The sequence below is a fragment of the Tursiops truncatus genome, chromosome 8, assembly GCF_011762595.2.
Source record: "Tursiops truncatus isolate mTurTru1 chromosome 8, mTurTru1.mat.Y, whole genome shotgun sequence".
Classification (NCBI taxonomy): domain Eukaryota; kingdom Metazoa; phylum Chordata; class Mammalia; order Artiodactyla; family Delphinidae; genus Tursiops; species Tursiops truncatus.
The window spans coordinates 94,237,588-94,264,455 of NC_047041.1; the positions used below are offsets into that span (position 1 = coordinate 94,237,588).

The following is a 26,868-nucleotide window of genomic DNA, read 5'->3' on the forward strand; positions in this document are numbered from 1 at the left end:
TAGGAGCAGAGATTTTGTATACTACTGAAGCAAAGCTGGGATCAAATTAAATTACATTGTTAAAAATTTATGAATGTTATCTATAGTCCCCATGGTAACCATTAAGAAAATAACTAAAACATACAGAAAAGGAAATGAGGAGAGCATCAAAAAAGTACATACACTGGTGTAAAAAAAAAAAAACACACACACACAAAAGATGGCAGTATTGGAGGAACTGGGGTCCAAAAAAGACATAAGACATGTAGAAAACAAAGAGCAAAATGGCATAAATCCTTGCCTATCAGTAATCACTTTAAATGTAACTGGATTAAACTCACCAATTAAACAACAGAGAGTGGCAGAATGGATTAAGGAAACAAGATCCGGGACTTCCCTGGTGGCGCATTGGTTAAGAATCTGCCTGCCAATGTAGGGGACACGGGTTCGAGCCTTGGCCTGGGAAGATACCACGTGCTGCGGAGCAACTAAGCCTGTGCACCACAACTACTGAGCCTGCCCGCCTAGAGCCCATGCTCTGCAACAAGAGAAGCCACTGCAATGAGAAGCCTGCGCACTGCAATGAAGAGTAGCACCCCCTCATCACAACAAGAGAAAAGCCCACACACAGCAACAAAGATCCAACACAGTGAAAAAAATAAATAAATGTTAAAAACAAAAAACAAAAAAACACAAGATCCAACAATATGCTATCTACAAGAGATACATTTTAGAGCCAAAGACATAGAAAGGTATCCATCAAAGGATGGAAAAAGATACTGCACACAAATAGTAACCAAAAGAGTACAGAGATGGCTATGCTAATATCAGACAAAATTCACTGTAAGTCAAAAACCATTACAGGAGACAAAAAAGGTCATTATATATTGATAAAAGAGTCAATTTATCAAAAAGATATGACAATTTCAAATATATATGCACCAAACAACAGAGTCTCAAAATATATGATGCATATACTGACAGAATTGAGGGGAGAAATACACAGTTCTATAATAATAATTAAAGACTTTAATACCTCACTTTAAATAATGGAAAGCACACATAGAAAGAAGATCAATAAGGAAACAGAGGACTTAAACAACACTATAAACCAACTAGACCTAAGAGACATAAAGAACAGCCTACTCAACAACAACAGAATACACGTTCTTCTCAAGTACACATGAAACATTCTTCAGGATAGACCATATTTTAGGCCACAAAACAAATCCTAATAAATTTTAAAAGACTGAAGTCATATGAAGTATTTTTTCTGATGACAACAGAAAGAAGCTAGAAGTCAATATAAAGGAATACCAGAAAAATTTTAAGTATGTAGAAATTAAACAACATACTTTTATTTGGCTGCGCCGGGTCTTAGTTGTGGCATGCAGGATCTTTGTTGTGGCATGCGGGATCCTTTTTTCTTTAGTTGCGGCATTCGGGACCTTTAGCTGCAGCATGTGAACCTTTAGTTGCAGCATGCGGGATCTAGTTCCCCGACCAAGGATCGAACCCGGGCCCCCTGCACTGGGAGCGTGGAGTCTTAGCCACTGGACCACCAGGGAAGTCCCTAAAAAACATACTTTTAAACAACCAGTGGAACAAAGAAGAAATCACTAGGGAAACTTTCTATCTCCCTGAAGAATGAAAATGAAAATAAACATACCAGAACTGATGAGATGCAGTGAAAGCACTGGTCAGAGGGAAATTTAAAGCTGTAATAGTCTGTACATAAAAAATAAGAAAGCATTCAAATCTAAATGCTTATAACCTAAATAACCTAAATTTACAGCTTAAGGAACTAGAAAAGAAGAACTAAACACAGAGCTAGCAGAAGGCAGGAAATAATAAAAATTAGAGCGGAGATAAATGAATTGGAGAATAGAAAAACGACAGAATTAATGAAACCAAAAGTTGATTCTTTGAAAAGATCAACAAAATTGAAAAATCTTTAATAAGACAGAATAAGGAAAAAAGAGAGAAGACACAAATAACAAAAATCAGAAATAAAAGTGGGGACATTACTACCAATCTTATAGAAATAAAAAGGATTATAAGAGAATACACTGATCAACTGTACACCAACAGGTTGCCAAGGGGGACTGGATTGGGGAAGGGATGGAGTGAGAGGCTGGGGTTAGCAGATGTAAGCTTTTATGTATAGAATGGATAAACAACAAGGTCCTACTGTATAGCACAGAGAACTATATTCAATATCCTATGATAAACCATAATGGAAAAGAATATAAAAAGGAATGTATATATATGTATAACTGAAGCACTTTGCTGTACAGCAGTAATTAACACAATACTGTAAGTCAACTATACTTCAATTAAAAAAACAATCAGATAACATATGAAATGGATATCAGATGAAATGGATAAATTCTTATAAACATACAAATTACCAAACTGACTCCAGAAGAAATAGAAAATGTCAACAGACCTATAACAACTAAAGAGACTGAAACAGTAATCAAAATCCTCTCAAGGGCTTCCCTGGTGGCGCAGTGGTTGAGAGTCCGCCTGCCGATGCAGGGGACACAGGTTCGTGTCCCAGTCCGGGAAGATCCCACATGCCACGGAGCAGCTAGGTCCGTGAGCCATGGCCACTGAGCCTGCGCGTCCGGAGCCTGTGCTCTGCAACAGGAGAGGCCACCGACAGTGAGAGGCCCACGTACCGCAAAAAAAAAAAAAAACCTCCCAAAAAAGAAAAGTCCAGGACCAGACAGCTTCTCTGGTGAATTCTACCAAACAGTTAAAGAATTAACACCAATCCTTCTCAAACTTTTCCAAAAAATAGAAGAGCAGAAAACACTTTCTAACTCATTCTATGAGGCCAGCATTATCCTGATACCAAAGCCAGACAAAGACACCACAATAATAGAAAATTACAGACCAATATCTGTCATGAATATAGATGCAAAAGTCCTCAATAAAATACTAGCAAACTGAATCCAACAGCATATTAAAAGGATGATACACAATGACAATGTGGAACTTATCCTAGGAATGGAAGATATTTTTAAAAAAATCAATTTAATATACCACGTTAATAAATGAAGGCAAAGAAAAACGATATGATCATCTCAGTTAATGCAGAAAGAGCATCTGTGAAAATCCAACACCCATTCATGATACGAACACTCAGAAAACTAGGAACAGAAGGGAATGTCCTCAACTTTATAAAGGGCATTTATGTGAAACTACAGCTAGCATCATACTCAATGGTGAAATACTGAAAGCTTTCCCTCTGAGATCAGGAACAAGAGATGTATGCCCACTTTCATCACTGCTATTCAACATTATAGTGGAAATTCTAGCCAGAGCAATTAGGCAAGAAAAAGAAATATAAGGCATCCAAATTGGAAAGGAACACATAAAACTATCTCTTTTTGCAGAGGACATGATCTTATATATACATAAAATCCTAAAGATTCCACAAAACAACTACTATAGCTAATAAATGAATTCAGGAAAATTGTGAGGTACAAGATCAACACAAAAACCAGCGGTATTTCTAATACATGGTAATTCATGATAGCAATGAACAATCCTAATAGGAAATTAAAAAAACAACTCAATTTACAATATCATCCAAAAGAATAAAATACATAGGAATAGGGACTTCCCTGGTGGTGCAGTGGTTAAGAATCCACCTGCCAATGCAGAAGACATGGGTTCGAGCCCTGGTCCAGGAAGATCCCACATGCCACAGAGCAACTAAGCCTGTGTGCCACAACTACTGAGCCTGTGATCTAGAGCCTGTGAGCCACAACTACTGAGCCCATGTGCCACAACTACTGAAGCCCGCGTGCCTAAAGCCCATGCTCTGCAACAAGAGAAGCCACTACAATGAGAAGCCTGCACACCACAATGAAGAATAGCCCCCACTCGCCACAACTAGAGAAAGCCTGCATGCAGCAACAAAGACCCAACACAGCCAAAAATAAACAAATAAAAAATAAATAAATTTATTTAAAAAAACAAAAAGAAAACCTAGGAGTAAATTTAACCAAGGAGGTGAAAGACTTGTACACTGAAAAGTATAAAACACTGCTGAAGAAATAAAGAAAACCTAAGTAAATGGAAAGACATCATGTTCAAGGACTGGAACACAGAATATTGCCCAGATGGCAATACTATGCAAAGCAATCTACAGATTCAAAACAATTCCTATCAAAATTCCAACAGCCCCCTACCCCACCCTTTTTTTGCAGAAAGACTGGAAAAGCCAATTCTCAAGTTCATGTAGAGCTGTAAGGGTCCCTGAATAGCCAAAACAAGATTGAAAAAGAAAAAAGTTGGAGGATTCATATTTCCCAATGTCAAAACTTACTACAAAACTATAGCAATTAAGACAGTGTGGTTGGTACTGGCATAAGGACAGACATATAGACCAACAGAATAGGACTGAGAGTCCAGAAATAAACCCATACATCCATGGCCAATAGATTTTCAATAATGATGCAATGATCATTCAAATGGGGACAGAATAGTTTCTTCAACAAATAGTGCTGGGAGAACTGGATATCCACCTGCAAAAGAATAAAGTTGGACCCTTGTTTCACCCTATATACAGAAATTAAGTCAAAATGGATTACTGACCTAAATATAAGAGCTAAAACCATACAACTCTTAGAAGAAAAATTAGGGATACATCTTCATGACCTTAGATGTGACAATGGATTCTTAGTTATGACACCAAAAGCACAAGCAACAAAAGAAAAAATTTAAAAACTTCTGTGCATCAAAGGACATTAGAAAGTGAAAAGACAACCTATATATTGAGAGAAAATGTTTTTAAGTTACATATCTGATAAGGATCCAGTATCCAGATTATATAAAGAACTCTTACAACTCAACAACAAAAACATGAACAACCCAGTTTAAAAACCGGCAAAGAACTCAGAGATTTCTCCAAAGAAAATTTACATATGGCCAACGAGCACGTGAAAAGATGCTCAACAACGTTAATTATTAGGGAAATGCAAATCAAAATCACAATGTGATATCATTTCACACCCACTAGGATGGTTATAATTTTTTTAAAAAGGAAAATAATAAGTGTTGGTAAGGAGGTGAAGAAAATGGAACACTCATACCTTGCTGGTGGGAATGTAAACTGATTCAGTTGCTGTGGAAAACAGTTTGGCAGTTCCTCAAAAAGTTAAACATAGAATTACCATATGATCCAGCAATTCCACTTGTAGGTATATACCCCAAAGAATGGGAAATAAGTGCTCAAACAAATGCTAGTACATTAATATTCACAGCAACACTATTCCCAATAGCCAAAAATAATCCAAATCTATCAATGGGTGAATGGATAAACAAATTGTGGTATATACATACAAATGGAATACTATTTGACTATTAAAAAGGAATGGAGTACTAATACATGTTACAATATGGATAAATCTTAAAACATTATGCTAAGTAAAGAAACCAGATACAAAAGGTCACATACTGTATGAGTCCATCTATATTAAATACCCAGGATAGGTAAATTTATAGAGACAGAAAGCAGATTGGTGATTGCTAGAGGCAGGGGAGGAGCAAATGAGGAGCAACTACTTAATGAGTACTGAGTTTCATTTTGGGGTAATAAAAATGTTTTGGAACTAGACAGAGGTGGTAGTTGCACAACACTGTGAAAGTACTAAATGCCACTGAGTTGTTCACTTTAACATGGTTAATTTGATGTGATGAGAATTTCACCTCAATTAAAAAAACAATTAGGTTGGGAAACAAACAAACAAAAAAGATTAAGCTAAAAGTATGGTCTCTATCAGAGGTTATAAACCACTATCCAGAGGTGAAGCTGTCCGGCAGGTGTTATTTTTTGCCTACATGGTGTTTAAACAGTTACTGATATATATATATACTTTTTAATTTTTTATTTATTTTATTTTTATTTGTTTTTAATCTCAAAAGTATATCTTGAAATCTCTCAAAATATCTGGATTTCTGGCTTTTCTTGAAAAAGTTTTCATATGATAAAAACTGGCTATTGTCAAAAAGTTGCTGCCTCCTTGAGATGGAGTATATTACTTTGCACTTTACCACAGTCTCTTCTACTTTCTATTATCTTCTTGACACCAAGGCCAAATTGTCGATTTTATCATACTTGTCTTACTATTTCAAAGAAATTAAGAGTGGGATATCTCTTGTACTCATGTTCCCATTGGAAGTGAAAAAAAATCTACTTGTTTACTCCCAGTCTGTTTTACTCGTTTATTGATATATTTCCTACTTGGCACCTGTACGAATTTGCAAATCCTGTTCTTTTTTGGTTTTACAAAGATAAAAACCAAAAACTCTGAATAGAACTAAATTAGCCATTTATACCCCTGAATTACAAATTCATCTTTTAAGGCTGGGCTGCATGAATAATGAAAGTTAGGCGCTTGAAAATTTTTTAAATGTACAAAGTTTCATCAATCAAGGTTAAAAAAATCTGGATTGAGGGCAAAGAGTTACCACCTCAAGTTTCCTTAAAGAGAAGACTGGGATCTGAGGCTAATACATTGGATAATACTCTCAACTTGGAAGTACTCTTTTTTTTAGAGGACACTGTGTAGGTTCCTATACAAAATATAGATGGAAGTAGGGGAATGGGTGGCAATCTGACAGATTTTCCCATACAACCTAGGATTTTTTTCAGTAGCCTAGCCTTAGGGACATACATAGATGTCTTTGTTGCAGGGATTGGGGTGGGGTGACGTGGATAAGAAATGAACATAATCCCTGAGAACTAAATGCGTCAGACACAGTCTAACGGACTTTAAGCTCTTTACGTCATTCCGCCATCCACAGGTGTTTAGCCCCATTTCACAGAGTGCTGGCGAGGACAAAGACATAACAGGAGGCAGTGTGGGGGCCATGATATAAGTCTGTCTGGCTTTATCTGCCTTTCTGCCTAAGTATGTTTCTAGCCTCAAAGCTCTTTAAACTCTACCACTCAGTTTCTCACAGCCACAAGGTAATGTGGCTTCTGATAAGGGATAAGACAGGTTCTCTTATCTAGGGTGGATAAGGAAGTTGGGGATGCCTGATGGGGGGAAGGAGAAGTGAGACCACTGTTGTTACAGCTGACGCTGCCTCTCCCTTTCCTATGCCTATGTGAAACTACACGACCTGCCATGCTTCCTCCCCTGGAGGCAGAGCCACAGTGCCTGCCCCAGACCAAGCTCTGTGAGGGTACAGGCTTTGACCTCCCAACCCTTGTGTTAGCACATGTCGCATGGCAGCTGGCACAGAATCTACATTTTTTATTAAGTGACTGTTATCACCCTAAACAAAAGAGTAGCAAGCAGAAAGGAACCCATCTAGCCTGGCCACAGAGAGAATGCTGGACACAGGTTTTGATAACTCTATGAGTAGGCTGTAAGTGGTACTTCCGTGGCTACGTAATGCTCATCTATGGGATCTCTTAACAGCTATAAATAAGATACTGGAAATGAAACATGGAAAAAAAAAAAAGAGGATAGTAGAAAGATCTGAAGTAAGAGAATTCTGAGAATGGAGTCTAAAGAGAATCCTTTCTGACTGAGCTTGATAACCTGTAAGACTGCTGTGCCAGGTGGCCTGCTAAACTAAATCAGCAATGACTACATTCCTCTATTAGATCAACAAGAAGAAAGACCATGGAATTCACTGCTAGAAAATATTTTTTTTTTGATTTTTAAGAATTCATGGATACCTTTTTATGATATTTTTATAATCAAAATGAAAAGCTCTATCAATATGTAAGGCTGGGATATGAAAAGATATTCAAGATTTAATATGAAAAAAAAGCAAGTTACAAAGTAATATACAGTTTGATTTTGTATTTTCCTTTAGAAAGAAAATATGTGGAGGAATATAATCTAATCTGCTAATAGCAACTTTGGAGGGTAAAATTATGGGAGAAATTTACTCTCTTCAATGATTATGAAGGGATACATTTCTACAATATATATTTCTGTAACGTTTGAGCTTTCCTTTACGGTGAACAGGTATCATCTTTGTAATCAGAAAAAATAAGAAATGTAAAAATGAAATGAAACTGAAGATTCTTGTCTCCTAAAAATATCTTTATCAAAAAAGAGGTCAAAGAGAAATAGTATTTAATAATTTAAAATAACGTTTTGAGGGACTTCCCTGGTGGCACAGTGGTTAAGAATCTGCCTGCCGGGCTTCCCTGGTGGCGCAGTGGTTGAGAATCTGCCTGCCGATGCAGGGGACACGGGTTCGAGCCCTGGTCTAGGAAGATCCCACATGCCGCGGAGCAACTAGGCCCGTGAGCCACAACTACTGAGCCTGCACGTCTGGAGCTTATGCTCCGCAACAAGAGAGGCTGCGACAGTGAGAGGCCCACACACCGCGATGAAGAGTGGCCCCCGCTTGCTGCAACTAGAGAAAGCCCTCGCACAAAAACGAAGACCCAACACAGCCAAAAATAAATAAATTAATTAATTAATTAAAAAGAAAAAAAAGAATCTGCCTGCTAATGCATGGGACACGGGTTTGAGCCCTGGTCCGCGAAGATCCCACATGCCGCGGAGCAACTAAGTCCGTGCACCACAACTACTGAGCCTGCACTCTAGAGCCCGCAAGCCACAGCTACTGAGCCCGCGTGCCACAACTACTGAAGCTTGCGCACCTAGAGACCATGCTCCACAACGAGAAGCCACCACAACGAGAAGCCTGCACACCACAGCAAAGAGTAGCTTCTTCTCACCACAACCAGAGAAAGCCCACGACCTGCAACGAAGACCCAACGCAGCCAAAAGTAACTAACTAACTAAATTTAAATAAATAAATAAAATAATGTTTTGAAACCACATTCTTTACAACTCTAATGCTCCTCAGAGGTCGTCCTTTGAGAGCCAGCACGGGACATGATGGCAGCTGGTCTACAAACACGCCCCCACCCAAACTCCTAAGCTTGGGCATCTTACTTTCATTATTTTAATATTGAAGTTCTGCTGATAATAAATTTGAAAACTCCTGATCTAAAATACATGTAAGTAATTTATCTCTAAATGTTCCTCAAAGCATTTTGGGGGGTTTGAGTAGCCTCCCCAGGAATAGAGATGTGTTCTTGCTGGTATTTCTTGATACGAGATTTTGGTACCCAGGTTCTTAGTGCCAGATCGGCTGCATTTATGAGCTGCCTGGGCAGAAAGCTGGTATTCCATGCATAAGGCTCCTCTGTTCAAGGTGGCCAAGGCAGCAGGAAGCCTTCTCATTCCCCACCATCTGGCCAGCCTCTCTGAATCATGGTCAGCCATCCAGAAGCAGAAGATTCAGGATCACCAGAGACTATTTTCAGTTGAATGAGAACTCAAGCCTGAGCAATAAGAAATAGGGCAATGACTTTTTAAATCAACTTTCTTGAAAGAGCTTTTCTTTCCACAATTCTTCTTTCTTGTCACTGGTCTTTCTTTAAATAGAATATGGTGACTGCCTATAAATCCTTTTTCTTGGTTTTAGAAATCTTTCTGTCATAGAACCCTTATGTATCTTTGGAGGTTACCTGTATTTCTATAGACTTGTGTTTTTAGGAGAAAATCTGATTTTAGAAATATAAATGAAAGGCTTCAATATCTGAGCTAAAATGTCTGTATCCTCTAGAGTTAAAAGAATGAATTTTAGAAATCTTAATTTTTTCATTGGCTCCTCACTATCTGTAATAACCAGGGAAAACCTTTGAAATGAAATCCTTTTCCTTGCTTTGTTTATTCTTCCTAACTTTCATAGTGATATCCTCATCTGGATTCTTACTGGGCCGAAATGAATATAGCATTTTCTGTTTACTACCTTATCTGTGCTTCCTGACTGAGGGCAGCAGAACCCATCTGTGAATTTCTGCTTCAGAAGCAGCAGGGGGAGCTCATTCACACAGGAATCAAAATTCATGTATAAGGGGATGGTGGGTAAAGCAACCCAACTTTCTTCGGTAAGAACAGCCCTTTTGCATTGTGGATAAATTATCACATGATAAGTAACAGACAATGGTGCTAACATAAGGAGCCGCTGAGAAGATAAATACCCCTTACAGACTGACCAGCCTCAACGGCAAAGCTACTGCCCAAAGCAGGTGCGTACTCTGCCTGTACCTGTTTTTCAAGGCTTGGCTTGCTAAGCTGTACAGTTTGAGGTCCAGCGAGTCTGGTGCCCGGAGTAGCTATCACAATGCTGGTGAGCTGGGCCATGGGGAACGTTTTGGCTATGGTTGCAGTCTGCCCATTGACGACACGGACGGGGTGGATGGAATTCTGGGAGGTAGGGAGGGTCGTGGGAGTGAACTTGGTCAGCATGACAGGCCTCTGGATAAGTTGAGGAGCTGCAAGCATGGGAGGAGGTGCTGGGGCAATAGGAATGTTATTCTGGGCCACAGGCTTAGGTCGAACCTATGGAGAAAGAAAGAACAATTATTGCATTACTTAAACTTCTCAAGTCCTATAAATCTTAGACATTGCCAGATCCTCTGCACTATATATGTGAGTGAAATGGTATTCAGTACAAATATTAATATCCATTTTAGTATTATCAATTCTATAGATCTCAGCATATATACTATTACAAAGATGCATCAGCTCTTAAGAGGATGCAAATGTTACCCCAGAATGTAGTTTTTCTGATTCCAAACCGCAGCTCCCTCTCCTATACCATGCCGCCTCTTCGGGCTGAGGTCAAATGCCTAATCCAGAGACTGGTCTCACCCAGAACTTGTGCCCAGTATGGTAATAATGCTGCCACTGCCCTTAATTCACGTTCTAAATTTCTTCATATCCACAGCTCAGTTCACTCCCATCTCTGGCCCTCTAACTCCCTGTTCTTGGGTGCTCCTTCTCTAAGTCTCCTTTGTGGCTTCCTCTACCTCTGCCCAATCCAAAATATAAATATTTCTCAGGGTTTTGTCCTGGTACCCCTTTTCTTCTCAATGTCCTCACTCCTCCTGGGAACTCTCACTGCATCCTACAGCTTCAACTACTATCTATATACTAAAGACTTCCACACTTGTATCTCAGGACCACACAGTTCCTTAACTTCAGAGTCATTTTTTCAACTCCCTGTTATACATCTCTACTTGGAAATTTCACAAGAAGTTCAAAATCAGCATGTCCAAAACTCATCAACTTCTTCTTCCAATCTTTTCTTCTTCCTATAATCATTACATCAGTAAATGCCCCTTTCTTACTAAAAAAACTTCAGAATCATTCCTAATGCTTCCTACTCTACCTCTACTTCCTAAATCCTTCTCAGATATGTCTACTTTCTATCCTCACTACCACTACTCTAGCTGTGTTTGCTTTACTGAAACAGTGGCAGAAAACTGTGATTAAAAACATGGGATCAGCCTTGCCTGGGTTCAAATTCTGGTTCTACCACTTACTAGCTAGCTGTGTAACCTAAGATAACACACCTAATCTCTCTAAGAGTATTTTTCAAACTTTCTAAACTGTGACCTGTGGGCAAAATCCTTTCTCCTTATGCATAAGAATTTCACCTTCAGTTAACTCTCTAGCTGTATACCCCTGGAAACCTGATAAGGGAAGAATGTCAACTATGTTAGCAGGCAACACTGCTTATGGTACAAATGACCTCTTGCTGCTAAATCAAATCTAACATTTCCATTACTTGCAAAAAGCAGAGATGGAAATACGTTATTAAAAATAAACATTTTTAAGTTGTTTAAAAGAAAAAAACGACGATGAGACACCCTGCTTTGGGCTTCCTGAAATGGGGTGACTCTTGTAACTGTGCCTGTCCGCTGCGGGGACCTTGAAAGCCATGCCTATAGAATTGTTATAAGATATATTAGGCTCCTGTAAGGCATAAGATTTCTGTGCTAGGGTGGCTCTCCCACTGACCTGATAAAGATCTCACTTCCCTGTACCTGAGCAGTCCCTGGACTGCCGTAGAGACTATTATATGGACTGCTATAGGGATTCCTACTGAAGAAGCTGTCTTGCTGGCAAGCTCTGGTTTCTGTCCTATATCATTCCAAGTAGACTGGTGCCAAGTGTGGCCTCTGATAGTCTTGTGAGTCTGAATACTTAGCTGCATCTAAGACAACCCTATAGTGTGTGCTGTGGATACACAACAGGAAATATGTTTCACGCTGTAACCAATAGGCGTACATAGATATTTATCTTTACCTCTCTAACATAAAAACTTCATGAAAAAATACTTATGTGCTACATACTCTAACATTTCCTATTGTCTTGTTCATTTTACTTAAAAACTCTGGTTACAATCCACTAAATTGATTTCACAGCCTACTAATGGGTCATGCCCCACCGTTTGAAAAACAAAGACTAAGCCTTAGATTCTTATTCTTAGATTCTTACCTGAATACCTACTTTCAAAGAGTTGTTGTGAGGATTAAAATAGATAACCCATGTACAGTGCCTAGTGCAGTAAGTGGCACATTAGCAAGATTCTCTAAATATTAGCTATTGTTATTGCTGACAATGTCCTGTTTTTCCTGCCACATTCTTGACAATCTCCAATCTATTCTCCACACAGTGCTAAGAGGGAATTTTCTAAAACAAAAATCTGATCATGTCAAGTACCTGTTTGAAAGTAATTTAATGGAGCCCCACTGTTCCTAGGTAAGGCCCTAATTCCTATATAGCCTACAAGGTTCCAAAGGCTTTGGCCTATGGGCTTCTCCAGCCTCCCCTTACTCTAGCCTGAGTCAGCCACATGGCCCACTGTGCTCAGCCACACCAAATTTCCTTTGGTTCCTTAAGCCGACATGTCTCTCTGCATTGTGGACTTGCATATAGGCTCTTCTCTCTGCCTGGGACATTTTTCTTCTTCCCCCAAAACTTTCTCAAGCTAACTTCACTAGGATTTTAGGTCTAAGATGGAATGTCAACTCTTCAAGGAAACTTTCTGTAATATTCTAAGAATGAGTTGGCTGTCCTTCCCATGGATTCTCAGACTACCCTGTACTTCCCATAATGGACACAGTAATTGCCTGTACATGTGTCTGAAGCTCTATGAGGCTGAGAACTATCTTGAAAACTTCATATCCATAGTTCTTAGTGCTCTTTTGATACCTAAGGTATTCATTAAGAATTTATCTGATAGACGATTGAAATAGTCTTATGTTAGCATTGCCCATCCCCTCCCCAGAGGCAATTCAGAAATCACTTATGGCCACTGACCACACACATCCTTTCCCTTCTCTCTTTGCCTGAAAGCTGAGGCTTCAGACAGGAACACCCAATCTTTCTACCAGGCAAGTCAACTCCTCTCAAGGTCCAGACTGGGACAATCATGACATTCTGCCATAAGAATGGTGAGTTCAGCCAATTGCTGGAAGAATACTCTCATGAGAATATGGGTAGAGTTGCTTGGGTCTAGGTAGAAAGTTCCCTGTGCAGCTTCCTAGTCTGAATCTTTATCATCAAGACTTTGTGTTTAAGAATGATGCTCTATGTAATCACTTTCCAGAGTAGAACCGAACGCTTCCTACCAGTTAGTGTCACTATTGTCTCCTTTCCTACTCTCCCTGGCATACAGCGAGTGGGGTGGGAGGTTGTGGGGAAGAAGTGGTAACTGCGTTCCTTCCCCACTGGCAGGCAGTTCTGGCTAAATTCTTCCAGTAAGTCAACATTATAAGGTTTAAAATGGTGCTATCTTAATTATTTTAAATTTAGGAAAATTTCCCTTTCCTTACATCCCTCTGCTACAGCCTTTCATCATTGTTAAGAAACCCTGATGATAAAACAAGCTTCTTCTCACACAGATGTAGAGAACCAAGGGGGGAAAGGGTTGGGGGTGGGATGAACTGGGAGATTGAGATTGACATATACACACTACTAAATATAAAACAGATAGCAAATGAGAACCTACTGTATAGCATAGGGAATTCTACTCAATGCTCTGTGGTGACCTAAATGGGAAGGAAATTCAAAAAGGAGGGGATATACGTATACAGCTGTATATAGCTGATTCACTTTGCTGTACAGCAGAAACTAACACAATACTGTAAAGCAACTATACTCCAATTAAAAACAAATAAAGCTTCTTTTGTGGGACCTCCCTGGTGGTCCAGTGATTAAGACTCAGAGCTTCCACTGCAGCGGGCATGGGTTCGATCCCTAGTCAAGGAACTAAGACCCACATGCTGTGCAGTGCAGCCAAAAAAAAAAAAAAAAAAAAAAAAGCTTCTTCATGGTATAGAGATCAGCAGCTAGAATCCTTAGCTAAGTAGGATCTGAATACAGCTGAATTGACAAGTGCATTACAGGCTGCTTAGAAAGGGCTCACAAGGATTTTTGTCCCACCTAACCCATCACTGGGCTTGTCAACTGATTTACTCACCTGTGGAAGAAAGTTTGGACGTGGAGTGAGTCTAGGAGGGGGGATAAACTGTGGTACTTTGATGGGCTGAGGAGGTGTTGCCTGAACCTGCTAAAAAATGAGAAAAGTAAATCAGAGAGGAAAATAATTATTCAATATCAAAGATGGTATTCTTAAAGTATTTTCAGCATCACTATTCTCTCAATCAGACAATATTTTCTATAAGCTTTCACCGTAGAATTAATCATCTGAATTAACACTGCCTTAAGAAACTTGTTTACTCTCCTGCTTGCAGGCTTTACCCCATAAAGTAAACCGACCTCATTTCTGTTTCCTTACACAGCTAACGTAGAACACAGCAAGCTCAGCAATCACAATTTCCTCTGACGTTCAAGAACTCTTGCACTTATGTTATTTTACTTTATTTTATTTTTTTAACATCTTTATTGGGGTATAATTGCTTTACTGCACTTATGTATTTTAAAAGTCAACACTGGATGCAAAGGAAAATCAAACTTGCTGCCTGGACAAATGGGCTTTTTCCTAATATAAGAGCTTTACGTAACAGTGAACAGCTTTATTCCTATAGAGAATGTTCTAACTCTCAGCGTCCGGCTGAGTGATTTGGTTACTCCCCTAAAGATTCTTGGGTAAGTAGTAAAGCTTCACTTTAATGCCCTCTAGTTTCACTCACCACTGGTCATTATTCGAAAGCCACTAAGAGCTCTTAGCTTCCATTTTAAGAACGGACATTTAAACTACAATTTGGGTATATTCTGAAAACAGTTTTTAGACAGTTTTACCCTAGAAATCTCAAGAACAATTTTTATTCAAGTGCTTCTTCCTTCTAGGGATCTTCTTTCTGATGGACCTTGGACATGGACACTGTTATTTGTGAGTTTCTTGAAAAATTTTTAAGTGCCCAACTAACTCCAGTACTTCCTGAGTGCAATTTCAAGGAAGAGTGTACTAAAAAAATTCACGGCATTTTCTCCAAATTGGTAACATAGCACCAGAGAGTTTAAGCACTCTAGTTTCACAGGAAGGAGTGTGGTTAGGATAGAGGGAGAGATACATGAAACAGTGTAAATGCCTCTGTGAAGGACATTTTCCCCCCTTAAGTCAAGTCATCCTTTGGCCTCAGATAATACCTCAAAGAGTTTTGATCCTTGGTGTAAGAACACCTCTATAGTTATTTAAATAGATAGCAGGAATGCCAAATTCCCTTGTCAGCCCCGAAGGGGAATCTGGTATGGTAGAAGAGTGATGGAGACTGAAAAATCCAGCAGGAGCATAAAATGGATATACTCTACAAATGCATATCCTGAACCCTCGCATGTGGGCACACATGAGTAGCAGCTGCTGGCTTACCAGAGTGACTGTGTTTTTTGCCACAATTTGGACAGCCTCTGCCCCAGGCCCAGTGACCTTACTAGACGTCTGGAGGTTGACTGGTGTGTTCTGCACATCAGTGCTGAGCACAGCCTTCTGACTGTTGATGGCGGTCACCATAGCAATGGTAGGTCTCTGGCCCACAACAGAGGCAGGCATGGTCGCAGTTGCTGCTTTCAAGACGAGAGGTAGTGTCTTTGTGGTAATCATAGAAGCTGTAGTTACAGTCTTCTAGGAGACATGGAGAACAGACATTAGGACGCTGAAGTGTCATCCCACTAAACAAAATGCTAGCCTCCAGAAGAAAACAAAGCAATGATTCTCATCATCAGTCAAGTTTCTTGGTGTAACAACATTTCTTTTGTGTACATAAAGCACAGTTCTTACTGTACGAAAAGGCAATCTCTAGTTTGCCAGAGTTCTCAAATTTAGCTTTAAGTTCATAGTAATAACTGCAGACTAATATGGGCACAGGGTTCTCAACAAGGAAGGGGTGGGTTTACAGATACAGAATATGAGTATACCTATTTCTTCTGATTTTTCTAATTCTTTGCTTGCTCTCAATTAATTTAAATTTTGTAGAAGTTGCAAATCAATGAGGTACACACCATCTCTATCATTAATTGCTACAACCTCATCAATATGAAGAAAGCTATCATATAATTCTGGATATCTGCCTCCTGTGACACAAAGGCTGGGATAAAACGACAGGGTCTTTTAATTCTTTTGAGTGCCACCCTGGAGAAGAGGAAGGGCAACTCACATAAGAATTAGTACAATTGTTGCCTCAAAGGCTGTAAATCCCAAACTCTAGATAATGAAACCTATTAATCAACTAGTATAGTAAATATCAGCTCTTGATACCAAAGGGATATGAATCACAATCTACAATCTTTGCTCTGCAGGACTGCTGCAGAAGTGAGGAAAGATCCAGAAAAGGGCGACAAGGTGGAAACAAACACTTGAGCTTCAGAAAGTCTTACAGATCAGAGTCTGAACTGAGGTGAGAGGACTTGACTGATGCTCCGCAAGAGCTACTGCAGCTTTGAAGCTGTATTTTTCTAGACTTTCTATTAGAGTAATTAAAGGAGCCAGCTACAAAACAAGAAAATATAAACAACCTGATTTCATGGCATACACACCTATCGAATGCTACTAGTCACTCAAGATAGAGATGTTTCAGAAACGTGAAAATATACCTGGTCTAACTTGTTGGTTCTGATTTTGATATTATTTCACCTTTTTCTTCTTACTTGCACTGTTCAGTTTGGTAGCTAATAGCCTCATGCAGGTATTCAAATTTAATGAAAACAAAATAAAAATTAAAACATCAGTCACACTAGCCACATTTCACATGTTTACAGCCACACATGGCTAGTGGCTACCAAACCGGACAGTGGAGCTTTCCAACACCACAGAAACACTACAGAAAGTTCTATTGGACAGCACTGCCCTCGACCAGGGAAAAGGACCCCACTCTCCCTGAAACAGATCTGAACAAATTCCTTTGTGAATTTCTATTTCAGTGTCTATGCAAGCCCTTGTGTATTGTTTGGTTCTAAGTAATTTTTCTGCCTTAAACACATACATGCATGTATTATCTAATATTTTAACAACTTTTTTTTCTTTTAACCTAAACAATGTAATAATCTGGCCCTGTCTATCCCATCACAGCCTAATGAGCAATCCTTATTGATGCCTGCAATTAAAATCACCCAAATATGTTCCTCTTCTCTAAGTCAACAATACAGAATGGCTCATTCTCCTTGCCACTGTCCTCTCAAGTGTGAAATGGGAGTAAAAGGGGGAACACGGATAATTATTTATTTTGAGAGGTAGCAGGTCATCCTGCCTATCAGTGATGAAAACCAAATAAAAGCTAAGTGCTATTTATCATCAGAAATGTTACAGTAGTGTAGCAGCGGGACTGACTCTGTATTACCTGCTATTTTTAATATGTGTTTTTAACCCAGTGTGATATTAGCTCTCTCCATCAATTTAAAACATTCAAATACAAAGAACTTTTTGAAGTGGTGAGCAAGTCACACCAGATGGCATTCAATCCTGGTGCCAATACAGGTTATGGAAGAAAAGCTCTAGTCAGCAGAACTCACTGACATGGATTTTAAAAACAGTCATGCGTGTTGGTTCTACTTTAAAAGAGGGTCAATATACTTTTGTTTAAAACATCCTTGATCAGGTAAGTCATTAACAATCTTTTGAATAATTTTTCTTAAAAAGTGAGTAAAACCTCAAACTCACCTGATTTATATACTTAGCATTACCTGCAACACTAAAAAGCACTGAATTCTAACAAGTCTGTTCATATGTTAGGTTAGCATTTTTATTCTACTTTATAAATATTTGGTTGTAGCTAATTTCACTCCATGTGAAATTCTAGCATCTACATAACTCTCTTTGCATACAGAGGCACAAGACCTAGTACTATATGCACTGATGAAAAGCTTTTGAAGACTACATTTATTTGCAAACCATTTACTGACACCAGGTATTGACACAGGTACTGCTTAGATCTTCACTCCTGGTCTGGTGCTTATTCTACTGTTAAGTACTAGGGAACATAAATCAAACTCCTGGAGTTCTGAGTTTAGATGACAGAGAGAATCTAGAATTTTGATATCCAAACCTAATGAAAACCTCTGAATTGTTCTGGCAGGAGGAAGAGAAGACAGTGAGGAAAGGTGCCCAGAAAAAAAAAAAAATGATTTTTATGGAAGCTGCGATTAGTCCTTGGCTGGTTGATGCTATCCAAGTATGATCACCTTCAAAAGATGACAGCAGTTTCCCCCGTTTCATGAAGGGGTTCTTTATGAACAAAACCCAAACTGCATGAACTAGAAGTTAATGCAGAAAATACATGGCAAGAAGCACTAACAGCAAAATCCTTTTATTTTTTTGCTAAGTTTTTTTTTTTTTTTACCTGCAAAGCTGAGGTATCGATTTAAAAAAGATAAACTCCAACGTACAAATCAGAACTTAGAGGGATTATTACTATGGGCTCTAATTAACTTCCACACCTATTTTAGACTATTTGTTTAATTTTTTAAAAATTTTATTTATTTTATTTATTTATTGGGTCTTCGTTGCTGCATGCAGGCTTTCTCTAGTTGCACCGAGCGGGGGGCTACTCTTTGTTGCAGTGTGCGGGCTTCTCACTGCAGTGGGTTCTCTTGTTGCAGAGCTCTAGGCACATGGGCTTCAGAAGTTGTGGCACACGGACTCAGTAGTTGTGGCTCGAGGACTCTAGAGCACAGGCTCAGTAGCTGTGGCACACAGGCTTAGTTGCTCCGCGGCATGTGGGATCTTCCTGGACCAGGGCTCAAACCCGTGCCCCATTGGCAGGCGGATTCTTTACCACTGTGCCACCAGGGAAATCCCTATTTGTTTAATTTTGAATGGAAGGTAACTGTTGTACACTCGGACAACTATCAATAGAACCCCTCCTCCTTCTGTCTATGAGGGGTTATTTTCTGTTTGGTTTTATTAACTGCATGCTTCTTTACATTTGTACTCATTTAAAATGACAGAGTTGTGAATTTAAGTTGAAGTGTACGCCTGTGTTCAACTATTCTTTCATTTTTTTTCTGTAGTTTGGAAAAATTTCAAAATATACATACATACATAAGCTGGAGTTAGCTAAGGAAAGGGGACTGATCCTCCCACTGCCCCATGACTTGGTACATGCTAATCACCTGACTTAGAATAAAACACTTTCTCATCCTAGCACTTCCTCCCTGCCCATGCCGATTGCTAAATTAATAGTCAATCCTTTCTGGACTTAGAAATTTAGTATATGCCATGTATTAAACTTCCCATTTGTCCTTGACCTCATGAATCTTTAATGACTCCCTAAGACTGCCAAAACCCCCAAAAGTTCTGCCACATATTGGAGGGCTTCCACAAGCTAGCCTCTTCCTACCTTCTGGTTTTATGTCCCTCTCCACCATTTCCTGGAATCCACGCTCCAGCCACATCAGCCTACTTGCTATTTCCAAGACACGCATTTACTTTTTTGAGTCCATACTTCTGTTCACATTGTTCTCTACACCTTGATGCTCTTCCCCCTGTGCTCCATCACTGAAATCTCACTTATCTGTCAAGGCCCTGATCAAAAGCCACCTCCTTTATGAAGCACTCTCTGATCCCTCTAGTCAATATTACTGTCCTCTGGTATTTTCACAGGTGCTTTCATTTTATTCTTCTTTGTTAGCTGTTTACATCTTCCCCTCCTCTAAATCTGTTAAGTTCTTGAAGACAGAAATTCTGTCTTATTTACAAGACATTGCCTAGCAGAAAGCTTGCATATAGTAGAGACTCAATAAACATTTACATAATGAATGAAAATAATTATCATAGTTTACCAGATTCTAGGCAGGGACCATTACTACCTCTTTGTATACCAGAAGCTCTCGTATAAGGAGCATGTGATAAATAATGATTGACAGTTTACTATAAAAACAAAACCCAATAACCTAGAGATCTTATGGCTTTTAACATTAAACAAAACAAAATAATATAAAACAAGCTTAGCTAAATCAATTAAATATATCAGGTGGGCTACCAGATGGAGGGATGCCACATAACACTGTTTTGGGGATAGCCCTAGGTCCCTTACTATTACCATCCCAAAGCAGCACAGAACTCAGATTACCAGGGAAGGAAATAGCTATTGTAAGTATTATATAAGTATTTTCTCTGATTTGTGTGATATGGAATGGTACTTGAACAGAAAGTTTCCATGGGTTAGGAGAGAAAATTCCTAGTACCAGGAAACAATGAATTCTACCACACTCCTTCCATGTAAACACTTTCTGATCAAATTGTACTTTGAGAAGAGAACCACCAATCCAACTCTGTTTAAAACTCCAAAAAAAGTAAACTGATAGGCAATCTTTTAGAAGAAATATAAATGCTGGTCAGGGGGGTTTTAAAGTCAGTTTGAATGCCTAATTTCCAAATAGCCTTGGAGGTTAGGGTAAAAATGATATAGGCCACTCTAGCTACAACAGGATTCTTCATTTTCCTTCTTTGGCATTTTATATAATGTTGGCATTTCTTTTTTTGGTATTGTATGGCAGCCTACAGTAGCGAATGGGCAGAATTTTTAACCAGAACATCTGGGTTCAAATCTTGGCTCCACCATATAATAGATATATGATTTTAGGTAATTACTTAATTTTTCTGTGCCTTAGTTTTCTTTTCTAAAAAACAGAGATAATAATAATACTGTCCTTAGTAGGGATGGGGTGAGGACTGCGTATGTTATACATGTAAAGTGCTTAGGAGAATGCCAGTATATGGTAACCTCTATTAACTGTTAACTATCTTTAGTAATCTTCAGTATTTTTGTAAGTAATGTATTTTTCATTTGCAAAATATTGTATACGAACCAGCCCAATGTCCATAAGTGGTGACTAACCAAGTAAACTAAAATCTTTTTCTCTACATATAGATACAGTGAAGATGGTGTTGGTGGGTGAGAGGTGTCCATGCTTAGGTTTCAGAAGATCCCAAAGTCTTTAAAACCATGTGCAAAAATGACTGTATTAGGTGTGAGTGTATTTTTCCAGGGAGGGAATCCATGGCTTTCAACAGAGTCTTAAAGGAGTCTGGGACCTCCAAAGATCAAGAACCACTGCTCAAGTGTCCCACTTTAAAAGGTATGCCCACACTACATATAAGTATGTGGAGATCAAGCTTGAATACTTTTCTTAATAGAAACATTCCCAAATATGTCCTTTTTGTGTGTCTTGATTGCCTCAATATCCTTACATTATATGGTAGTGCAAATGCCCTTTTCAGTAAAATCATTTGCACAGCTACACCAGTTAGCATATTATTAGGCTTCCCACCCCTTAGTGCTATTTTTGACCTGTAGCTTCCATTTCAGATTTCCTTTACTATGTGAGAACAGATACATATTCTCATATGAGACGAACTGGACTTGGAAATGAATATTTCATTTCTATGAAATACACCACCTTCTAAATGCCTCTTTCTACCTGGTTCCATGGGTATTGATCCTGGAATATCTCCACATCTAAAATTGCTAAGAATTCCAGAAAAACAAATTCCTGAGGGTCAAGTCACAAAGACTTTTAGAACAAGTACAAACAAATACTTCCAGAAGTTCAAAAGAAGACTTTAATTCTGTTCTAATAAAGAGAAGTGATTTTTCGTTGTCACTGATTACCTTTTCTCCTTCTTTGGACAGATGGGAAATCAGTTTAACTTTTACTCCTTGGTAATGTCATTTCCTTCAGGCAATGAATTTCAAGTGATTATCATCCCAGTACAGTATAAAAAAGTAACCAAAATAACCTTTGTTTAGTGCTGGTTGAGGTTGTTAACATAGTCTGAAACAGGACCTAGTTCTCCATGACCCATAGCAAATCAGCCTACAGCACGAAGCCCGAGGTGCTCCATCCACACTTGTACCTGTGAAGCAGTCAGGCTGGGAGAGGATGCAGCCGACTGGGCGTGGTGGTGGTACTGCTGTTGCTGCTGTAGCTGCTGTAGTGGTTGCTGCTGTGCTGTTTGTAGTTTGTTTTCAGATTGTGGCAATGGCTGTATTTGGAACTTGTCTGGTTGTTCTTGCTTTACTATCAGGTTCTTCCGAAGCTGTTCAACTACTCTTTTCTACAAAGGAGGACAAAAAAGAATAAAATCTATGAGAATATTGTTCTATCTCAGCTATATAGAAATTGGCAGCAATTATATGCCTCTGACATCTTTTCTGTAACTAGCTGATTCTAGATCTTGTTACCTCTAAAATTTACAGATTAGACAACTGAGGAGAAACCCATGGCATAAGTAACGTTTTATATCAATCTATAAAGGGAAACAGAGGCACAGATGAGAAGAAAAGCTAATGGAGGTCGCATAGCAGAGCTGAGACTCCTTGACTATTATTATTTAGTGTGCTGGGCTGGAAGGGCAGTATAACGTAGCAGTGAAAACACAACTCTGCAAACATACTGCCTCAATTCAAATTTCAGTTTTGCTACTTACCAGTTATATGATGTTGGTCAAGCCACTTAACCTATCTGTGCCTCAATTTCCTGTTCTGTAAAGCTGAGGTGATTAATAATATCCTTAGGATTCTTACGAGTACCAAACTGCCTCACGTAAAGTACTCGGAACTATGAGTGGCACACACTTGGTCATTTATTTATTTTTTTTTGCCTCTGATAACATACATACCAGTTATGCTACAGTAATTTTTGTTAATCAAACAAACATCATGTATCTAATGGCAGTTTCAAACATTAAACAGACTTTTAAACAAAGAAACCTTGATCCCAGCACTATGCAATATACACAACAGACATTGTAAATAACTGAAACATGTAACTCATGAGCACTGCTTTGCTGGGACAGGATCTGTGAAAACACATACATTTGCTTAGGCAGAGTAGTGTTTTAGCTATACGGGATGAAAATTTTTAATTAAGGTTTTTTGAATTTTCTGTCCTTGTTGAAATCCAAGAAAATGGTGCATTTGGAAACCTTCATTACTATAATAATACATTTCAACAAAAGGTAAAGCTCCACGCGGCTATGGGTTTATTTTGTTCACAACTAAACTCTGCACCTAGAACTACGGTGGCTAAGTAAATGTTCTCATTCTCTTCACATGATGTGTGAAGTGATGGAACCAAAGATCAGCAAATGGCTCAGAGAAAATATAATAACCATTTGGGGTCAGACCTGGGTTCTGACGCTCCTGCCCTAATGGCTGGAAGCAAGTATAAGCAGCACTCCTCGCCTACACTTTCAAGTGAGTTCACCAGCTGAGGTTTGTTACTTCTGACAAAAATAGATTACTGTCTTCTCATATAGATTTAAATAGAGAAGAAGTAAATGAAGATCTTTAAATAAGGGGTTAAGTGAAACCATAAGGGCCGGGTTGATTTCACATTCCTGCCTATGATTCTAACCAACTTCACTACACACACTCTCTAAAGAATCCAAACCTGCAGGTTACTTCCTTGACATATTGGAACATTAAAACATTTACAAAATGGATTTTTAAAAACTTTAAGTCAATACAAAATACAGTCTTGAGAAAAATTTTAATATTTTTATTACTGATTCTTTTTAGGCAATGAAAATATCACATAAAGGCCAATTTGGCGGGGCGAGGGCGGGGGCAGGTCTGCTATACTTTGTACTCTGCTAGCACCACCTCTTTGAGCAGTTAAATATTAAAAAGAAAAGATGTAGAGTCCAAAGTCTTTCCAGAAACCATCTGCAGAATACTAAAAATACAAATTAATAAAAAAATTCTTAAAAAATAACTTTCAAGTCTTCAAAACCCTATTTCTCAAGTGTAAAACTCAGGTAATTGAATAGATACAGTTTAAGAGAAGGGGAAGTAACAGTAGCGGTGGCATGGATAATCCTGAGTACCACATGTAGACTTTATTGCTTGGTGACTGCCAGAACAATAAGACATTTAACAATTAAGTAATTATTTAGAGTTGCTTTCAGTCCCCCTCCCCAACATATTAATCAGCATTAATCAAACATATTAACAAACTAGCTAAAGTACAGCATCATTCTTAGTCCCTTTACCAAAACAAAAACAAACCCCCCCAGCTCAAATCAGGGGGAGGAGAGAAACCAGGAGGAAATAATACAAACACAAATGTGACACCTGCCAAAAAATAAACTTTGAATAGAAACAGCACAGGAGGGCTTCCCTGGTGGCGCAGTGGTTGAGAATCTGCCTGCCAATGCAGGGGACACGGGTTCGAGCCCTGGTCTGGGAAGATCCCACCATGCTGTGGAGCAACTAGCCCCGTGAGCCACAACTACTGAGCCTGCGCGTCTGGAGCCTGTGCTCCGCAACGAGAGAGGCCGCAATAGTGAGAGGCGCGCGCAGCGCAATGAGGAGTGGCCCCCACTAGCCGCAACAAGAGAAAGCCCTGGCACAGAAACGAAGAGCCAACACAGCCATAAATAAATAAATAAAATTAAAAGAAAAAACAAAACAGCACAGGAAACTAAATAATTACTATACCAGGCACAAAAGGAAAGGGTGTTTTTCTCCTCTATAGCTGTTTTTAGGAAATACAGTGTGCTCTCCTACTTACTGCCTAACCGGGTTAAACTAGAAGCAAGAGACAAAGCTTGGAACCCACTCCCAGTGTTTTGTACAACAGAAGGGAACAGTAGGGGAAAGAACAAGAAAGGGACGCAGGCTAGAGTACTCTGAAGCCATATGGCTAGAGCAAGGTGACAACCAATCAGAACCAGAATCAGAAACGTGGGAGTCAGTGAGTCACGATGCATTCACAACTGTTCCTCCCCCAGGGCCTGAAACTAAGCGAGGAGGGGAGATGGGATCAAAATACTCGCAAACTTTCATTAGTCCTTGAGAAGAGGAAAAAAAGAAGAGAGAGAGAACTGTGCAGATTGGACACGGGTCAGATCATATGAGGTGAGTAATGCTTTCTTTGAAAGAAGGCGCTGGCATATTTCAGAGAGCCGCTCAGAAATGCATTGTCCTGGCAGTCCTTGCTGTGTTCACCAGAAGCCTAGAAGAATACCCAGAATATAGTTGTGCACGTCTATGAAATTTTTTTAAAAAATCAACGGTCAGGGGAAGCACTGTTGCCTTCTGTCAAATAAACTATTCACTGCATTTTGAAAACCAATGATCTAAAGTTAGGTGAGCTCTGCAGTGGAGGCGCTCCTTAGGTGTACAGAGACCCTGCACACTCTTTTAAGGACCAACTAATAAAGGAGAGTTGCCCTGTGCAGTGGCTGGCTTTTCTAGGCTCCACAATCCAGTCTTGTTCTAGTTCAGTCTTGCAGCTCTGGCAAATACAACAGTCACATTAACTCCAGCAGGACCCCAATCTGGGTCAGTACCAGTTCTGGGTGGCGGTGAGAGAATACAGCTATAATATTTCATAAATTTTAGCTTGTGGTATCAAGCAAAGTTCCTAAGAAGCCTCATCTCCACAGGAAGTGAGACTATATTCTTCTACCATTTCTTTGTCTTAAACAAAGAAATCATGACTTCTGCTGGTCACTGATGCAGGTTATACTGGCCTAAACAACTGGATGTTTTCAATGTTGTTCACATATAAAGGAGACCTTTAAACATAGCTAATTATCTTGGAACGTTATCCTGAAGCTTTCAGAAAAGGCTAAGTCTCACAAACTGGCCATTCATCACTCACTAACAAGTTAATGAGAGCTAAAAAAGCGGGGGGGGGGGGGTAAAGCAATTACACTCCAATAAAGTTGTTAAAAAATAAAATTAAAATTAAAAGCGGGGGTGGGGAACAAAAGAAAGGAAAAAGGAAAAGCTGGAAAGAATGAAGGCAGAAGAGAGAGAGAAACGTTAACAATTTATTACCTTCTCTCCTTAATATATTTTCTATAAACAACAGGCCAATGTGCCAGGTATCCAGAATGGCAAGTACCGCCCCCCTCAATGCATCTGTCAAGAACTGCTCCATAAACCCAGGATGGGATTCCAAGCCTCCAATTCCCTTGACATGCGCATTGCTAGGTTTCATCAGGGCTTGCTCAGGCAGAAGGGTTCACAGAGCCTCTGACACTTGAAGTCACAGTTTCTGAGACAGGTAGTCACCGTGATCAATATTGTGACATTCAGCGATACTATCAACGTGTTCACATGACAGCAAGACAGATTCCAAAGAAAAACACAAAAGTTTATCAGTCCGATTCAACAGAAAATCGGGTTCGTTTTTCTGCTACGGAAGTCAATCATTCCAAGTGCCATGGCCTTGGTCAATACAGAAGGGAGATGGAGTGGTGGAAGAACAGCCCCTACCCCTCCAATCGAGCCACCAATTTATTTCCATCCAATCCTCACACAAATCTTAGAAAGCTTCTCTCAAAAGCAAATGCAGGGCTTCCCTGGTGGCACAGTGGTTGACAGTCCGCCTGCCGATGCAGGGGACGCGGGTTTGTGCCCTGGTCCGGGAAGATCCCATGTGCCGCGGAGTGGCTGGGCCCGTGAGCCATGGCCGTTGAGCCTGCATGTCTGGAGCCTGTGCTCCGCAACAGGAGAGGCCACAACAGTGAGAGGCCCACATACCGCAAAAAAAAAAAAAAAAAAAAAAAAAAAAGCAAATGCAGGCACAAGACCTGTCCTCCACAACTGGACGCTGGTGCTTCAAG

General features: G+C 39.4%; 1 protein-coding gene across 29 annotated transcripts in view; it reads right to left on the reverse strand.

The window, feature by feature from the left end:
- PHF21A (PHD finger protein 21A) overlaps window positions 1-26,868 on the reverse strand; it is a 194,522-nt gene that overhangs the window by 33,335 nt on the left and 134,319 nt on the right. For 20 of the 29 annotated variants that reach the window (XM_073808829.1, XM_073808823.1, XM_033860531.2 and 17 more), the window contains 4 exons: window positions 22,144-22,344; window positions 15,664-15,915; window positions 14,314-14,403; window positions 10,089-10,382 (listed from right to left, as the gene is read on the reverse strand). In XM_073808829.1, the coding sequence (XP_073664930.1) occupies window positions 10,089-10,382; window positions 14,314-14,403; window positions 15,664-15,915; window positions 22,144-22,344 (837 nt within the window). Of the gene's footprint in view, window positions 1-10,088; window positions 10,383-14,313; window positions 14,404-15,663; window positions 15,916-21,898; window positions 22,057-22,143; window positions 22,345-26,868 lie in introns of those variants that run through there. The other 9 variants (XM_073808832.1, XM_073808825.1, XM_073808827.1 and 6 more) reach the window with 5 other exon arrangements.